Source organism: Salmo salar, chromosome 03 (assembly GCF_965601325.2).
Source record: "Salmo salar chromosome 03, fSalSal1, whole genome shotgun sequence".
Taxonomy (NCBI): Eukaryota; Metazoa; Chordata; class Actinopteri; order Salmoniformes; family Salmonidae; genus Salmo; species Salmo salar.
Genome location: NC_138293.1, coordinates 60,563,149 through 60,579,749, shown reverse-complemented (window position 1 = coordinate 60,579,749; position 16,601 = coordinate 60,563,149). Strand labels below are relative to the sequence as shown.

Here is a 16,601-nt window from a genome sequence, read left to right as displayed (position 1 = left end):
TTATTCATTAGACCCTAATGGCCCTGGATTTCACATGACTGAGCAGGGGCACAGCCATGGGTGGGTATAGGCCCACTCACTTGGGAGCCAGGCCCACCCACTGGGGGAGCCAGGCTCAGCCGATCAGAATATTTTTTCCCCAAAAAAGGGCTTTATTACAGATAGAAATACTCCTCAGTTTCATCAGCTGTCCGGTTGGCATGTCTCAGACGATCCCACAGTTGAAGAAGCCGGATATGGAGGTCCTGGGCTGGCATGGTTACACGATGTCTGAGGTTGTGAGGCTGGTTGAGCATACTGTCAAATTCTCTAAAATGACATTGGCGGCGTCTTATGGTAGAGAAATTAACATTAAATTATCTGGCAACAGCTCTGGTGGACATAACTGCATTCATCATGCCAATTGCACACTCCCTCAAAACTTGACATCTGTGGCATTGTGTTGTGTGACAAAACTGCACATTTTAGTGGCCTTTTATTGTCCCCAGCACAAGGTGCATCTGTTTAATGATCATGCTGTTTAATCAGCTTCTTGATATGCCACACCTGTCAGCTGGATGGACTATCTTGGCAAATGAGAAATGCTCACTAACAGGGATGTAAACAACATTTGTGCACAACATTTGAGCGAAATAAGTTTTTTGTGCATATGAAACATTTGTGCACAAAATTTGAGAGAAATAAGCTTTTTGTGCATATGAAACATTTCTGGGATATTTTATTTCAGCTCACGAAACATGAGACTAACACTTACATGTTGCGTTTATATTTTTGTTCAGTATAGCTGCAGTTGCCAGCTAGCCAGCATAAACTAGCTGGGAAGAGTTATCAGGACGACTGACTGAACCGAATCGTCTCCACACTGCACTCTCACGTGCACGACATATCCTACGTCATAAATGTGGGCACCAGGCGTGTCCCTATAGCCTCTCCTGACTGGAAACACAATTGGCATTAGTGAGATGGGGGAACTTCATTGCGTTTGCACTCGTGATACTACGGTAGCATCAAAGGGGCGTACACACGATGTGTTGATAGAGGTAGCTACTTCTCGTGTAAATCAGTTGTGTGCTGACTTCTATTTTAAATATTTGGGGCGTTGAGGGAAGAATGAAAGAGGTCTTCCACCAAAACGGACGAAATCATGAACGGCGCCGTATACATTTCGTTTTTTCAAGGTCAGCTGGAATCTGCACTTGAGGAAGTAGTGCACGTCGCAGTACAGGAAATAACAAAGACTGTTGGGTCAAGCTTGACTTCTATGTTAATGAAAACGGCCGTCAAAGAACAAGAAAACCAACGACTTAAGTTAAAGCTTCAATCACTGGAGTTTGAATGTAATGGGGTAGAAAATGGAGCCGAATTCAACGGTGGCAGGGAAGACAACGCGGCCACGGATCAAACAAAGCCCGAGACACACACCCTCAGCCACAGCGCAGAGCGCAGCATGCACGCAAACACTCTAAGACTGGATCAAAAATGTCGAGTAGTGGGTAAGGTTACTACCGTGGCACCTAGAGGTTTCATCTTATACGTTTGAAACACAAGACAATAACACCATTATGTAGCCCTACAGTCTGTTTGATCGTAGACCGTTTGTTTATGTTTCTGTGGCACAACGTATCCACACACTCCGTGTACATAGTGTTGAAGTCAACAACAAAAAGGACAAAGCACCAGTATCTTGGTATGGGTTTCCGCCTAGAGCGGAAAGTCTTGATTATGATAATAAGCAGAGTTGATTTGTTAAGATGACGTGCAGTAGTAGCCTGTAGCACACTGAGAATCAATGACGTGTGGTAAAATCTTCAGGATATGAAAAACGGTGGTTTTTCATTTTGGTTCTATTACCTTGGTGTCTCTGTTTCACTTGGGTTCTGTTTGACTCAGGCATGTGTCCTTGTGAACAAGGGTCTCTTGTCTCAAGAGGTGTACACTTGCCAAAATTGGCCTCCTGACACTTAATCATTGTTATCTGTGGTGACATTGTTGCCATTGCGATTGTTACAATGTACCGTTGTGGAATGACAACCAGTGACAACATCACCAACCTTGTCACTGGTTATGTCGAGCAAACGGTTCACTGAGAGGCAGCACATCCATCCTCATTCATTTTTCCTATCAGTGAAAATGACAGGCCTACTTATTGACTACCCCATAAAACATTATTCTCTGTAATTGAAGATGGGTTGTGATGAGAGGGCTATCACTGATGCTATTGTTGTTGAGCCTCTCCTTAGCGCTGGCGGCAAAGGAACGGATGCCCCCCCCCCCCCCCAATAATTCTCCAATGAAAGTCACAAGTGCAAACCACACCCACTCAGTTCTTAGAGGGGATACATTTAGGGAGAGGAGGTGTGTGGGATATAAAAGGGGGCAAGAGGAGACACTGGGCAAGCTGTGTCATTGTGCCCTAAAATGCTGAGGTGATTGGCAGGCCTTCAACTCAATTTGCACATTTTGGACAAAGCTGAGGCTGGAGCTGTACCTCACCACTTAGCATATAGCCATGGCTCTTGTTTAGGTTGCGATGGCCAGGGATGCCATTTTGATATAGGTAAATGAATCCTGGCAGCAACATTCATACTTCAGACACCCACACAGGTAGGTCCTCATACAGAGCATGATGTCACACTTACACAATGCAACACAACAATTAGGCTAGTAGGCGTCTTCCTCTGACTCAGCTCAATTACTATTTATATTCTGTGGTTTTAACAAAAGGGGCATTTGTAGAGACCATGCTGCACACAGTTTTCACTGTTGATTTCCAACTTGATTTGTTTTCTTCCTCAGGGATTTGGACATGTAATCCATTCTCTTTTCTAGTTATGTAAGTTACATTTTTATTTAACCTTTAACTAGGCAAGTCATTTAAGAACAAATGCTTATTTATTATTATCAATCCCTGTGTGTTTGTAAAACAAACCAGGTGTCTGTGTAGAACCCTGTTTGCTTTGTCAAAACGGCATTGTAGATGACCCAAGTTTGCCAGAAACCAACTAGGCCTATGCTGTCATTGTCTGCAGCAGCTTAGTGCTCTGCTGCTCACCACAGCTTAAAAGCAGTTGCCATCCCACTCCTACTTTAGTTAAATCACATCAATGAGTACGTTTACATGCACACAAATCATTTCATATTAAACTGATTTATGGCAGAAGGCCGAGTATGGCATTAATCATGTAAACACCTTACTTTGCTTATCTTAATCGGTGTACGGTCATAATCGAAGTAAGCATGCGTTTGATTAAAACGCCTGGTTTTCTGAGCAATCTGAATATTTAGGACATGTAATCGGCATTCCAGCAGGGTATTTGGTCTACACATTTGCCAGCACCGGTAGCGCAAGCCTCCTTTTTATGCGCAAGTGAATTGAGTTTGGGAAAGCTGAATGTATGCATCTTAGAAATTGTTTTCACACACAAACTTTATATGTCCAAACTTAGAACAAGTCTTTGCAAAAGTAACATGGTCACTGTGGAAGAACTTTTATTTTGATTGATAAATGCAAAGAAATCAGCAAAAGTCCCATCAGAAGCCTGATTTTCAGATGTCATGGAAATAACATTATTAGTGAAATTGTTCTTCTTGCAAAGCGTGTAAACATTTTAAAGCTGCAATATTTAACCTCTTGGGCGTCCCGACCAAATTCGCATAGAAATATGAGCTACTGATCTGTCATTCATATTGAAAGCGTAGATCTGTTCCATGTGCATTATTTCTATGCATCCCATTCTTAAATTTCGTTATTTTGTCTTACTTTCGGTTTTGCACAACATCTTCAAAAAGCTGAAAATACAATATTTTTGGATTATGGAAGATGTCTTTCACAGCGTTTTGGATGATACAATTATTCTCTACACTATGGTTGCTTATTTTGTCACAAACTATTCGTTTTTTTTTTTTTTTTTTAGCACCCAGGTAATGGCAGAGCGATTTCTGCATAGTGCCTCTTTAAACAATCGCTTCTATTAATCTGACTATCCACAATCTTATTATTGTGTGCATGAAACTGTGATCAATGACTAAGTAGTTTAGTTCAGTTTATTCTCAGCTTCATCTGTAACTAAGACCTAACACCATCTATGTGTGGTGATGGATATGTGAAATGTTTCCTCACCATGTTTTGGACGACTTGTTTTACATTTACAACTTGTGGTTACGAACAGGGGGTGAGAGTCATCGTGTGTGTGTGTGTGTAGGCCATTGTGTGATTCAGCATGTCGGCTAGGCTTTCTACTACACGGGTGTTAATTCTTAGAGTAGCCTTGCTCATTTGTCAGATATCGTCATGGAGATATTTGCACTACAGTGTATGCGATGAAAAGCTGATCATTTTCTCTGATTGGAGATGTTTGAAAATATCAAGTGTGGTAATTGATTTAGCTTCAAAACCATTATGGGATCGGTGAGAGATTTCTCGACTACTTCAGGGAATGTTTACCACTCCCAAATTATACCTATTGCAAATGAGGACGTGACTTAGCTATCTGAGCAATAAAGCCTTCTCATGGTATTATAAATAATTCCTTTCAATATTTTACTGCTCTTTATAAGTAGATTTAATTATAGTAATGCACTCATATTGAATATAACTAATTTATTGGCATTGCCACCATGGATGAAATGCCCAATAAAACCTGCCTCACATTTAAACTGTTTTGATTGGTTACTGTTACAAATACACCAATCTAAAACTGAGAAATTGGCATTTATAAGGAAAGCTCAAATCTGTCCCCTAGACACATGCCTTTTCTGGGTCTTATATGGTTGTTATCAATCAAGTGATTTTCACAGTCTGGCAGTGCCACAACAATTCAATCAAGAGCCATTTAACATGGCTGAAATCTGTAACTTTTGAGTCGTTGTATTGCATAGGCGAAAATTAATGCACGTTGCTGGTCGCTAAAAAACGGTTAATCTCAAAGGATGCCAAGTAAAACTCATTATGGGATGACAATGTTTTCTTTGTTTTGGGCCCCCCCCAAAAAGGGTCACTGTGTGTGGTGTGTGTGTGTGTGTGTGGGTAACATATGTAGGCTTGAGAAATGCTTACAATAACAATGCTGTACAACCAAAGGCTCTCAAGTCTAATTTGTGTAAAGCAGGCATGGACATTCAAAAGGACTCGAATTTGGAAATAGTGTGGTTTGTAATTTCATTGCACAATGCACTTTTGTGTTATTTGATTAAAACCGCTGCACAAATAATTGCAGCCTTAGTCATTTGTATAGTAAAAAGAGTCGTTTGGCGAGAAGTTTCCTTGTACGGATGCAGGGTTGTTTTTGCCTACTGTGTTCAACAAATATCCTGGAATGACAGCATTGTGAGCAACGCATTTATTAATTTTTTTAGCCTTGATCAGTGGCAGCTTTCAAATGTGTCACTATTTATCTACAAGCGTACCAGCTATTGACCTATGCCTCATTATTTCCTCTTTACACACAACAGGTTTTTATTTCTACTTTCCTGTCCATTATTTACATAACTATTTCCTTATCATTAAAGACAGTAGACTAATTCTGATGACTATTTTTGTCTCCATGTCCTTCTCTGTAGGTCAGCTCAAGATGGTCATGGAGCATGTGCTGGAGTTTGCTGTGTGCGAGCTGACCAAAATTGTGGAGGCCAGTTTCGATGACCTGCTCCTGGAGCTGACCAGGAAAGAGCGGGAGCACATCGCTCTGGAGGAGCAGTTGCGCCGCTTGGCGCATCAGGAGAACAGGAAGGGCGGGGTGTCGAGGAGGAGTGGGTCGGAAAACAACACGGCGTTCCCCAGCGGCTCAGAGGACACCCGGCAGGAATCCAGAAACGTCACAGTCAAAATTGTCCGAGGACAAAGAGAGCAAACTGAGACAACAAATGGTCTGTGTTTTAACCTTAACATGATGTTCTAGTCAACATGGTAATTATCTCCATGCTTTATTTACAGTCCCAAATGTAACACACACACAGAAACTGGGGATGCTTGCTATGATACCAGTCAAATCCCACAGCACTGGAGGTTATGCTTTGTTATGGAAAATATAGGGATGGAAAGTGCCAGGTCTCGGCACCTCCTCAGCCTATACATTCAATTACTCATGAGAGGCCACTAACTTCCTGTTCATATGTTTTCAAGTTGCAACGCAATGCCACAGGGTAAATCCATTTTCAATTCAATCACTTTTTGACAGCACCTCTTTTGATTTGAATGAAACCTTCCATACATATTTGCTCATTGTAGATGTGCTAAGAAAATACCATGAGGCCTCCATGTCTTCATCACTGGAAAATATAAACGGTTGAGTTTCATTTAAAAGCTTACAAACAGGGTTGTCAAACAATTTGATAATTTCCTGGGGGGAAAAGTTTTTATATTTTTTTTAAACTTTAAACATAAATATATATATTTTTTCTTCAAATTCTCGTGTTGTATCTTAGACCCTATTTTACATAATCTGAGGTTTTTGTAGTGTGCCTGACATCGTTTGAGACACAGCATGCTCTTGAATACAGCATGGGTGTCATGTTTTAGCTGATAAATGTACCACAAAGATGGTTGGAGGTCCACACCTCAGAGAATGTTGACTTGAATGGGAATATCTGTTTTAAAATATACTGTCAATCCTTCATAGGAAACCTATTGAAATCATAGAAATCTAGATAATAGACAACCATTTAAGTTGACAGTGGATGGACCGATGGCAGTCTTTCTGGTACTAATTAGAAGTAAAACATTGAATTTAAAGGTGAATGGTGTAGCAGCTAAATTGCAGTAATCTGAAGGGACATGTCCATTCTGATTTCCATGATTGAAATTTCACCCAACCTGTATTTAAGAGCATGTTGTGACTCAACTGATGGCGGGCACAACATAAAAACCTCCAGATAATGTAAAGTCAGGTCTAAGTTACAACATATGCTAATATGAAGAAAAAAATTGGCACACGCTTTTATATAATTGACGTTAAAGGTACATTTTTAAAACTCTTTTGTTGTTGACATTTATCGAGAAATTGTAAAATAGTTTGACAACGCTGTTTTTTTTGTAAGCTTTTAAATCATATCAAACTCAACCATTTATCTTTTCCAGTGATGAAGACATGGATGTCTCATGGTATGCAAAATGGGTCAACTTTGAGCACCTTTATCTTATGAATGTTTTGGCATTCACGTCCGAAAAGTTACTTTCTGACCACTTCTTCCATGGGCAAACATGAATGGAAAGTTTTATTTAAATTAAAAGGGATGCTGTCAAAAAGTGATTGAATTCAAATGGATTTGCACAACATAGTAAAATGAATACAAGAGTATTGTTAATCAAGGGCACACTTCATTTTACGAGCTGCTATTTTTCTTGATCGATAGATTAGTAATGACCTAATAATGAAGGTTATTTTGGGAGTCATTCTACATTGAAACAAGCGCCGGTACATACCAGTTGGTTACCAATTGTGTGGAATTCTTTGAATTGCCAGAAAGTACACATAATTACCATGTTATGTCTGATTAAACACTTGGCAAATATCAGTTGAAGCACATAAAGTGTTCCCTTCATTTCTGGTGCTGAAAATAAGCTTGTGTCTAAGTAGTCAGACTGGGGGGGGGGGAAACATGAATAGGAGTCAATATGGCCAAACCAGAGCACCGAGGTCCCATCTTTCTAAATGAAAATGTTCATGTGTTTCATAACCATGTTATAAGCCATGGCTTTCACACACCAGTCCTTTGAATCAGTTGAACTGGTCAATTGACCTATTTAGTAGCTGTCAAAATGGGAGCTGAAGCTCCCCTGTTATAGTTAACTATTAACCGTGTCAGTGCCAAATAGTTGCTCCAGTTAAACCACTGCAATCTGTTACGAATATATGGTGCCATGTTAGGTATGCCATGTACAGTAGATATAGGTTTCCCTCTACTCTTAAGGGTCCAGTCTTATACTTGTGCTGGTAATACTGCTTAGATATTATTAAGCCGGGTCACTATAAGCAAACACTTGCTATGTGTGTATTGCCTTGGGTCTTTTAATGTAAGCATTTTTGTAAAATGGATCAATATTAAAATGTACTGCGTTAGAAATGACTGCTATAATGATGGAAATAATCACTGAATGTGTTAACTGCTTCCTCAGGTGCAATGATGTATGAACACAAACATGCCCGCGTGCTGTTTTTATAAATATTTGTCAATGTTTGTATCCACATCGTGGATAGGTTTTGCACTTTTATTCCAGTTCAGTTGTCTTGTTCTCAAGTTTGTTTCGTCTCTTTCTCCCTCTCTCTCTGTGCAGACAGTGACAAGAAATCTGTCATGACCACAGCCCATATGAATTGTACTTGTTTTCCAGTTCAGGTTTGTCTTCTCAGATTTGTTGCTCTCTCTCCCTCTCTCTGTGTGTAGACGGTGACAAGCAGGCTGTACTGACCGTTGCCCAGGACTGGGTCCCCATCCTGGACAAGGTGTTTGGGCAGAAGTGGTGCAGCGACCTGTGGCAGATCAAAGAGCTGGCTTCAGGGAAGGGGGGTGAGGAGAGGACTGGGGGATCTGGGCTGGGGATTGTGGGCTCCTTCCCCAGTCTGAACGCCCTGATCCGTGAGAACCTGGAGCCCTCCCCCACCAGCCCCCTGCAGGACCCCCAGTGGATGCCTCTGGAGGACATGGAGGTCCTCTCCTCGACCTTGGACACTCCGCAAGACCCTCCTGCTTCCATAAGCACTACAGGTGCGCATGGGAACAACTGAACTGATGTCCCTACGTGACATGGCCAGTTGCGTGCACGCTTACTCTTAAGTCCCATGACTCTTTATGCTTCATTTTGTATTATATTCAGATATGTGTTCTCCTTAATGTGTATTCTCTTAGTCTAGTACAAAACAAGACAGCTGTAGCTTCCTTGTCACATCCTCCTGGACCAATTGGATATCCTTCCCTATTATTAAAAACTCTGTCAGCCTTTATTGCCTTTAATCTTTATTTCACTTGCTCTCTTTTATTTCTATCCCTCCGTCTGTGTTTCAGTTGAGGAGTCCCTCAGGTCTCCGTCGATGCTTCACCGGCTCCTCACACTCCCCGCCCAGCTCCTAGAGGAAGACGAGGACGAGAACGCCATGGAAACCATCCCCCTGCTCGCCGACGCTTCCACTGGCAGAGCAGCTGTGCGACGGCAAAACACAGAATCGCCTTACCAGAGCTGCCCATCTCCTCCCAAGAAAAAGGTTGCTGCTTTACTGGAGGAGGAGGAGGAGGAGGAGGAAGAGGAGGAAGATGAAGAGAAGGAAGACAAAGGGACGACGACGCTGGACTCAAAGGTGAAGACCGTGTCTCTCAAAGGCAGGAAGGCTCACGAGTGTAAAGAATGCGGCAAGAAGTTCAGCCGGGCGCCGCTCCTGAAAGCTCACCAGCAGACTCATATCACCACAGCAATGGCGACGACGCCAGCAATTTGCTGCTCAGAGTGCGGGAAACGCTTCTCCCAGGCATCCCGGCTACAGGCGCACCTACGAACTCACACCGGGAAAAAGTCCTGAGAAGGGAATTGGAAGATTGAAGAAGAAGAAAAAAAAAGAGAATTGGAATCAGTCGCTCTTCAGTCCATATCTCACAAATAGCCATATTAGTAGCAGGATGGTCACCGGTATTCGAGTTCATACATTTGAGTTCACTTTAAGTACCTTACAAGTTGGGAATCAGAGGCATTTTTTTCATGTTGCTGATTTGAAGGTACAGTTTTGCTGACTGCTGTATGTTTCTTAATTGTTACCACCATTTTGATTCCTTACATGTGGCGACAAGGTAAAGACTTTGTAATCATTTGGGATTGGATCTGGCTGGAAGTTGTGGTTAGTATCACCATTTTACATTATGTATAACATGGGACAGTGGCGCTCACAACAAGCAATGAAGTGACCTTTTTAAGTGCTGTTTTTAGTTTTCTCAGTATACTTTTCTAAATTTTTTGGGAATATCAAACTGGTCTCTTTGTGCTTTATTATTTCACATCAAGGTTATTTGCTATACCAGAGGCCATAATCTTGGCTTTTGTGGACTGCAATTTCAATAAACATTACACTGATTTGTGAGAATTATCTTTCAGTGGCAGAGGCGTTGTCTCAAGTCGAATGTGAATCGCAACTCGTCTTTTTTCCGGTGCTACAAGCAGTGACTCACTTTCAAAGGGCTTATGTGCCCAGGGTAAAGGGGGAGAGAGACGGACTGCTGGAGTCAATAGCAGATGTAATACCTTTGTTTTGCTTACCTCTGAATGTGAATCTCTGTACAGATGGAAATAACCTGGTATTTCTCTTTACCTTCTTCATGCAATTCACTATTTACAGTCCTCACTTGACAGTATTTTTATTTTTCACTCAACATAAATACCTCCTTAAAAACACTCTAATATGTTTGATAAAGGTATTGTTACGTTGGTAGCCCTTTTTTTGTTTTCATAAAGAACAACAGATTCAGAGTCTGTAGACCTATAGTTGATGACTAGCACAAGCTGTGTGATGACATCACAGTGGTCCCTCTTGGGCTTTTCTATATCCTGTCTGCCCTGGAAGGACCATTCCTGACACAAGTCTAAGAAGAAACTGAGGTGAAGAATGGAATCTTGCCCTCGTGCTAATTGTGGAAGGCTGGATTCTGAAGTGTCATGGGAAGTAGAGAAATACCACATTGATGAGAAACACTTTTTGGTTTGCTTTGTCTTGTCTGACCTCCGGATGAGTCAAATGGATGTGGAGCATCTGATTGGACATCGGGAATATTGTTTCTGCTCATATGGCCATGCCTAACAGAATACTTTGTTGGAACATAAAAAAAATATTGAAGGGATGGGTCATTCAAATAAGGGATGGATGGGGTGGGGGGTTGAGGGGCAGGGTTGTAGAGACTTACAGGTGTTTGCAGGACTGCTCTTTGCCTCCGAAAAGATATCTGTAGAAAGGCAAACACTGTTTAAGCCCCTCTGCCAGATTCCTTAAGTATCGTAACGTCTTCCCATTTTGATTGTGCTTTGTCTCTTGTAGATGCGTCTGCAGTTTGTAGTGCTGAGTGATTTAGTGCTTTTTGAGGATGGTTTTGGTTCGATTATGAAAAAATAATCACGGTTTTAAGTTGGAAAAAAATAACGTTACATGCATTATGTAGGTTGATTGCTGTAACACATAATAAAATGATTAATACAATTCCCATGATGGTAGCGACTGCCCATTTATCACTTAACCATAATTTATTCACATTACTTTAATAAAATATTTCAGTTGTGTATATTACATGTTTTATTTGATGGCTTTATTTAATTCCAAGTCATCTCAAATCTCTATAGAGCTGCTGCCTAAGCTGTTTGACAAAATTACTATTTTAGTAGTTCTTCTAAGTAAGGTATAATTTTATGACTGCTAAATACCAACTATCAATCACTTAGATCATGTATTTTCAGGTAGAGATACCTCGCGAAGCAACTGCTCTCTATCCCTCTTGATCGCGCATTCTCTCTGTCTGCCCCACACTAACCTGACCTTAGCAGGTGTAAAATAAACACACATGTGGGACAAGTAGGCACACAATGGATTATGGTCATAGTAGTTAATTACCATTGTTTTCTGCACCTAAACAATGTAGAATATTGGCTTGTTTGTAACTGCAACTCCCTACTATATCGCACAGTTTAGGCTTGATCTAATTTATCTGCAGAGAAACGTTGCAATGTGCACATTGAGCTCAAAGGAAGAAAATGGAATTCAATTTTTTTTTTACCATCGGTCAAAATAACTGAAATGATGGTTAATCGCTCTGCACAAGGCATTAATGTAAAAGCAAGCAATACTGTGTACCATTGAGAACATGGTAATGTTACCTATTTGTGGCAAAGCCAGTAACCTATTGTTGAAGATGTACCTGTACTTCAAACAACAATCGATGGAAAGATATCCTCAAATCGGTTCTGTAATCCACAGGATTCTTTTTTGTCTTCCTCAGGGAAGGTTGTTTCTGTGGCTCTGTTTCCAAGATATCAGGTCACACTTCTACACTAGAGTGGGAAACCCATGGTAATGTCCCAATCCATTATAATATATATATATTTTTTTTTTAAGTGCCCTCGTGCCCACTGACTTTTTCTGTTAAAGTAGTCGTACTTACGCTGTTTCGAATTTTTCCTCCTGTGCTATCTTTTTGTGTTTTGGTTAATTGTAGCCACAGATTACATCTTAGTTTACATTCCCTTGTGCTTTGCCTCATGTAAGTCCTTGATATAAGTGTAGATTGTTTAATTGCTATGTATCAGGACCATGTGTTCTATTTCTATCGGAATCTGAGAAGACAATGGATTCCAAAAGATTTGGGTCTTTTATTCAGGTCAAACCAGCATCAAAGTTTACATGGGTACAATTTTAAAAATGGTTTGGTACACAACCTCTCATCTTCAACTGTAACCAATTTAAAGAAATTGCATGCAACGTATTTACATTTTCACGCGGTAAAATGTAGGAAAATATATGGAGAGAGAATTTCCCTCCGTGTCTTTTAGGGTTGTAACCAATGTGCAAATGTATGATTTTGAAGTGTTTTAAAGACTTGTCTCTCAGGCTGCATTACAAAGGCAGCCCAATTCTGATCTTTTCCCCAATTATTGGCAAAAGATCTGAACTGATTATTGGAAAAATATAATTGGCCTGCCTGTGTAAAAGCAGCCTAAGACTGAAACACTGTAGAAACCCTCAAAGGCTTTAAGTGGTAAAAAATGTATGTTGCTGATTGTATCTGCAGCCAGTGCTGCACACTTGCAATTAATGTGTTGTTATTGATTATTAGCCTATGCTTTGTCCTAGTATCTAGAACTCACATAGTGCACTTCATTCCCACTAAAAGCAGTGTCTTGTAAAGTCACATCACCACTCAAAACACATTTGTGCTCCTCAGTAAGCTAACCTTGAACAGTGCTGAATTTGTTTATTGCTTTTCTATGTTAGGAGAAAGACAGCCATAACCCACTCCTGTCTTTCTCCTATCTAGCACTTCGCGCTCGCATTCAGCTGTTTTGTCTCCTAATGCTCGAACACAGTTGTGACGACTGTGTTCAACAGGTAACTCACTTAGTTGTTTTTGCTTTTGCTAATGAATCATCCAGCCACTTTTCTTCAAATGCCTACTGACATGTTTTATTTTTTATTTTTCCATTACTTTACACGACCTCCGTACCTCATGTTGAATATCAGAAAAGAGTAAACACAGCAAATTGGTTATTTGAAACAACATTACCTCAATATTATTACAATATTATCACAAATATTAATATTTGTCTGCATGACAGTAGAAGTGTTTGACTGGCATTAACTGGCACAACCTTAAGGATTCCTACCAAAACAGTTCACTATTTAGCATGTTATCTTGCCTTGTCACATGGACATACAGTAAACTGCCACAATAATGGAAACACTTGAGTAAATGAGGGATACAAAGTATAGTGAAAGTAGGTAATTCACAACCCGTCATGCTTAGGGTAATGCATAAAAATGCTGGGCAGGATATTATTTTGGCTACCATGGCAATGCCCCAATCCACAGGGCAAAAATGGTCACTGAATGGTTTGAAGAGCATGAAAATTATGTAAACCATACAGTGAGGGGAAAAAAGTATTAGACCCCCTGCTGATTTTGTACGTTTGCGCACTGACAAAGAAATTATCAGTCTATAATTTTAATGGTAGGTTTATTTGAACAGTGAGAGACAGAATAACAACAAAAGTTTGCATTTTAATGAGGGAAATAAGTATTTGACCCCTCTGCAAAACATGACTTAGTACTTGGTGGCAAAACCCTTGTTGGCAATCAGAGGTCAGACGTTTCTTGTAGTTGGCCACCAGGTTTGCACACATCTCAGGAGGGATTTTGTCCCACTTCTCTTTGCAGATCTTCTCCACGTAATTAAGGTTTCGAGGCTGACGTTTGGCAACTCGAACCTTCAGCTCCCTCCACAGATTTTCTCTGGGATTAAGGTCTGGAGACTGGCTAGGCCACTCCAGGACCTTAATGTGCTTCTTCTTGAGCCACTCCTTTGTTGCCTTGGCTGTGTGTTTTGGGTCATTGTCATGCTGGAATACACATTTTCAATGCCCTGGCTGAGGGAAGGAGGTTCTCACCCAAGATTTGACGGTACATGGCCCCGTCCATCGTCACTTTGATGCGGTAAAGTTGTCCTGTCCCCTTAGCAGAAAAACACCCCCAAAGCATAGTGTTTCCACCTCCATGTTTGATGGTGTTCTTGGGGTCATAAGCGGCATTCCTCCTCCTCCAAACACGGCGAGTTGAGTTGATGCCAAAGAGCTACATTTTGGTCTCATCTGACCACAACACTTTCACCCAGTTGTCCTCTGAATCATTCAGATGTTCATTGGCAGACTTCAGACGGGTAGGTATATGTGCTTTCTTGAGCAGGGGGACCTTGCGGGCGCTGCAGGATTTCAGTCCTTCACGGCGTAGTGTGTTACCAATTGTTGTCTTGGTGACTATGGTCCCAGCTGCCTTGAGATCATTGACAAGATCCTCACGTGTAGTTCTGGGCTGATTCCTCACCGTTCTCATGATCATTGCAACTCCACGAGGTGAGATTTTACATGGAGCCCCAAGCCGAGGGAGATTGACAGTTCTTTTGTGTTTCTTCCATTTGCGAATAATCGCACCAACTGTTGGTACCTTCTCACCAAGCTGCTTGGCGATGGTCTTGTAGCCCATTCCAGCCTTGTGTAGGTCTACAATCTTGTCCCTGACATCCTTGGAGAGCTCTTTGGTCTTGGCCATGGTGGAGAGTTTTGAATCTGATTGATTGATTGCTTCAGTGGACACGTGTCTCTTATACAGGTAACAAGCTGAGATTAAGAGCACTCCCTTTAAGAGTGTGCTCCTAATCTCAGCTCGTTACCTGTATAAAAGACACCTGGGAGCCAGAAATCTTTCTGATTGAGAGGGGGTCAAATACTTATTTCCCTCCATTAAAATGCAAATCAATTCATAACATTTTTGACATGCGTTTTTCTGGATTTTTTTGTTGTTATTCTGTCTCTCACTGTTCAAATAAACCTACCATCAAAATTATAGACTGATCATTTCTTTGTCAGTGGGCAAACGTACAAAATCAGCAGGGGATCAAATACTTTTTTCCCTCACTGTATGCCTTGGCTGTCTTAGTCACCAGATCTCAACCCAATTGGACAATTATTTCTCATGGAAGAATGGTGTCTCATCCTTCCAATAGAGTTCCCGGCACTTGTAGAATCTATGCCAAGTTGCATTGAAGCTAGTTCTGGGTTGTGGTGGCCCAACACCCTATTAAGACACTTTATGTTGGTGTTTTCTTTATTTTGGCAGTTACCTGTTTGTAAGGTTGCAAACATTGATGGGACCACAGAATTAATTTTATTTAGTTACCTGGCAAGAAATATAGGACATTTTAATTTCATACACATTTGTCACAGAGACAACTATTTGTTACAATTGCATAACTGTACAATCACAATATAAGATGTGCAGAAAGATGGCGGCCTTATTAATATGTTTTATATTTCGTCAGATATAGTGTTCTATCCGTATGCATGTAATAGAGGGATACAGTTATAGCCTACTAAAAGCATGCACACAGTTTGGTAGTCATTAAGAAGTGCATTCACTCAAGCATTGCATTATGGTAAAGAAATATTGTGTATCTGCTTCTAGACATATTTATTTAGGCTATTTCCTGAAAAGTGGTTGAGTGGTTCCCTTTTAAAAGTAATATGAACTGAGTAAAAGCCTCCTCATCCTCATTTCAACCAAACGTGAAGGAGGAGGCGCAAAATGATTAAAGAAGGGACTTCAAATGAATTGTGATGCTACATTTGAAAGAGGGAATTAAAGGGAGTAGACATTTTGTGTTTTTCGAATTTGTGATTTTGGTTGTATGTTTTATTTCTTAGAAGTATTAGAATGATGTTTGTAATCCAGGGAACGTGCAGATTTCAAATTGACATCCAAATTCAAAAATTATTTCAAGTAAGGATTTTATTTATTTTATGTTCCATTTGTGACATTCTTTACTCAATTCTATTCTGATAAGATGTGATCGATTGTAGGACATACAGATGTAGGATATTAATTTGAGCCAGTTTGCTACAGCAGGAAAATAATCCTGCAGCAACAGGAAATTTTGAATTATTATGTGGATTATAATTAATGGACATTTTTGTAGGGGTTGATACATTTTTCATTAGGGAAAATCAAGTCGGAAATTTCAAAGTGGAAATGACAAATTTCAGAAGCCTTTTTACACCTCAAATTATCGACAAGTTTTAAGTGTCCTGCATTGTAAGAAAGTTATCCTGCAACAGGGTGATCGAATGAAGATCCTACATCTGTATTTCTTTTATAATTTGGCATGCTGAAGCTAGATTTTGCCAAATTGTAAAGTAGTTTGGTTTCTGGATTTCTTAAAAACAAGAGAGCACTTCTGAAATGCCATTCATGCCAAGTCAACTCTGCCAAGATAATGTAATTATGTAGGCAATGTGACGTTGTGTTATACATATTAGAAAATAACAACTGGGTACTTAGTGTAAGAAAAATAAATGAATAAATGTTAACAATCAA

The 16,601-nt window shown here is 40.4% G+C and overlaps 1 protein-coding gene across 2 annotated transcripts; it reads left to right on the top strand.

Annotated features, from left to right (window-relative positions):
* The first annotated feature begins 942 nt into the window (after positions 1-942).
* Positions 943-16,601, top strand: LOC106600812 (uncharacterized). Of its 2 annotated transcripts, XM_082973640.1 has the most exons (5): positions 943-1,493; positions 2,797-2,833; positions 5,560-5,865; positions 8,383-8,703; positions 9,001-16,601. In XM_082973640.1, exons 3-5 carry the CDS (start codon positions 5,571-5,573, stop codon positions 9,507-9,509), a joined length of 1,125 nt encoding a protein of 374 aa, XP_082829766.1. In that variant the 5' UTR covers positions 943-1,493; positions 2,797-2,833; positions 5,560-5,570; the 3' UTR covers positions 9,510-16,601. The 2 variants fall into 2 exon arrangements, with proteins under 2 accessions (XP_082829766.1, XP_014047983.3); XM_014192508.3 differs by lacking the exon at positions 2,797-2,833.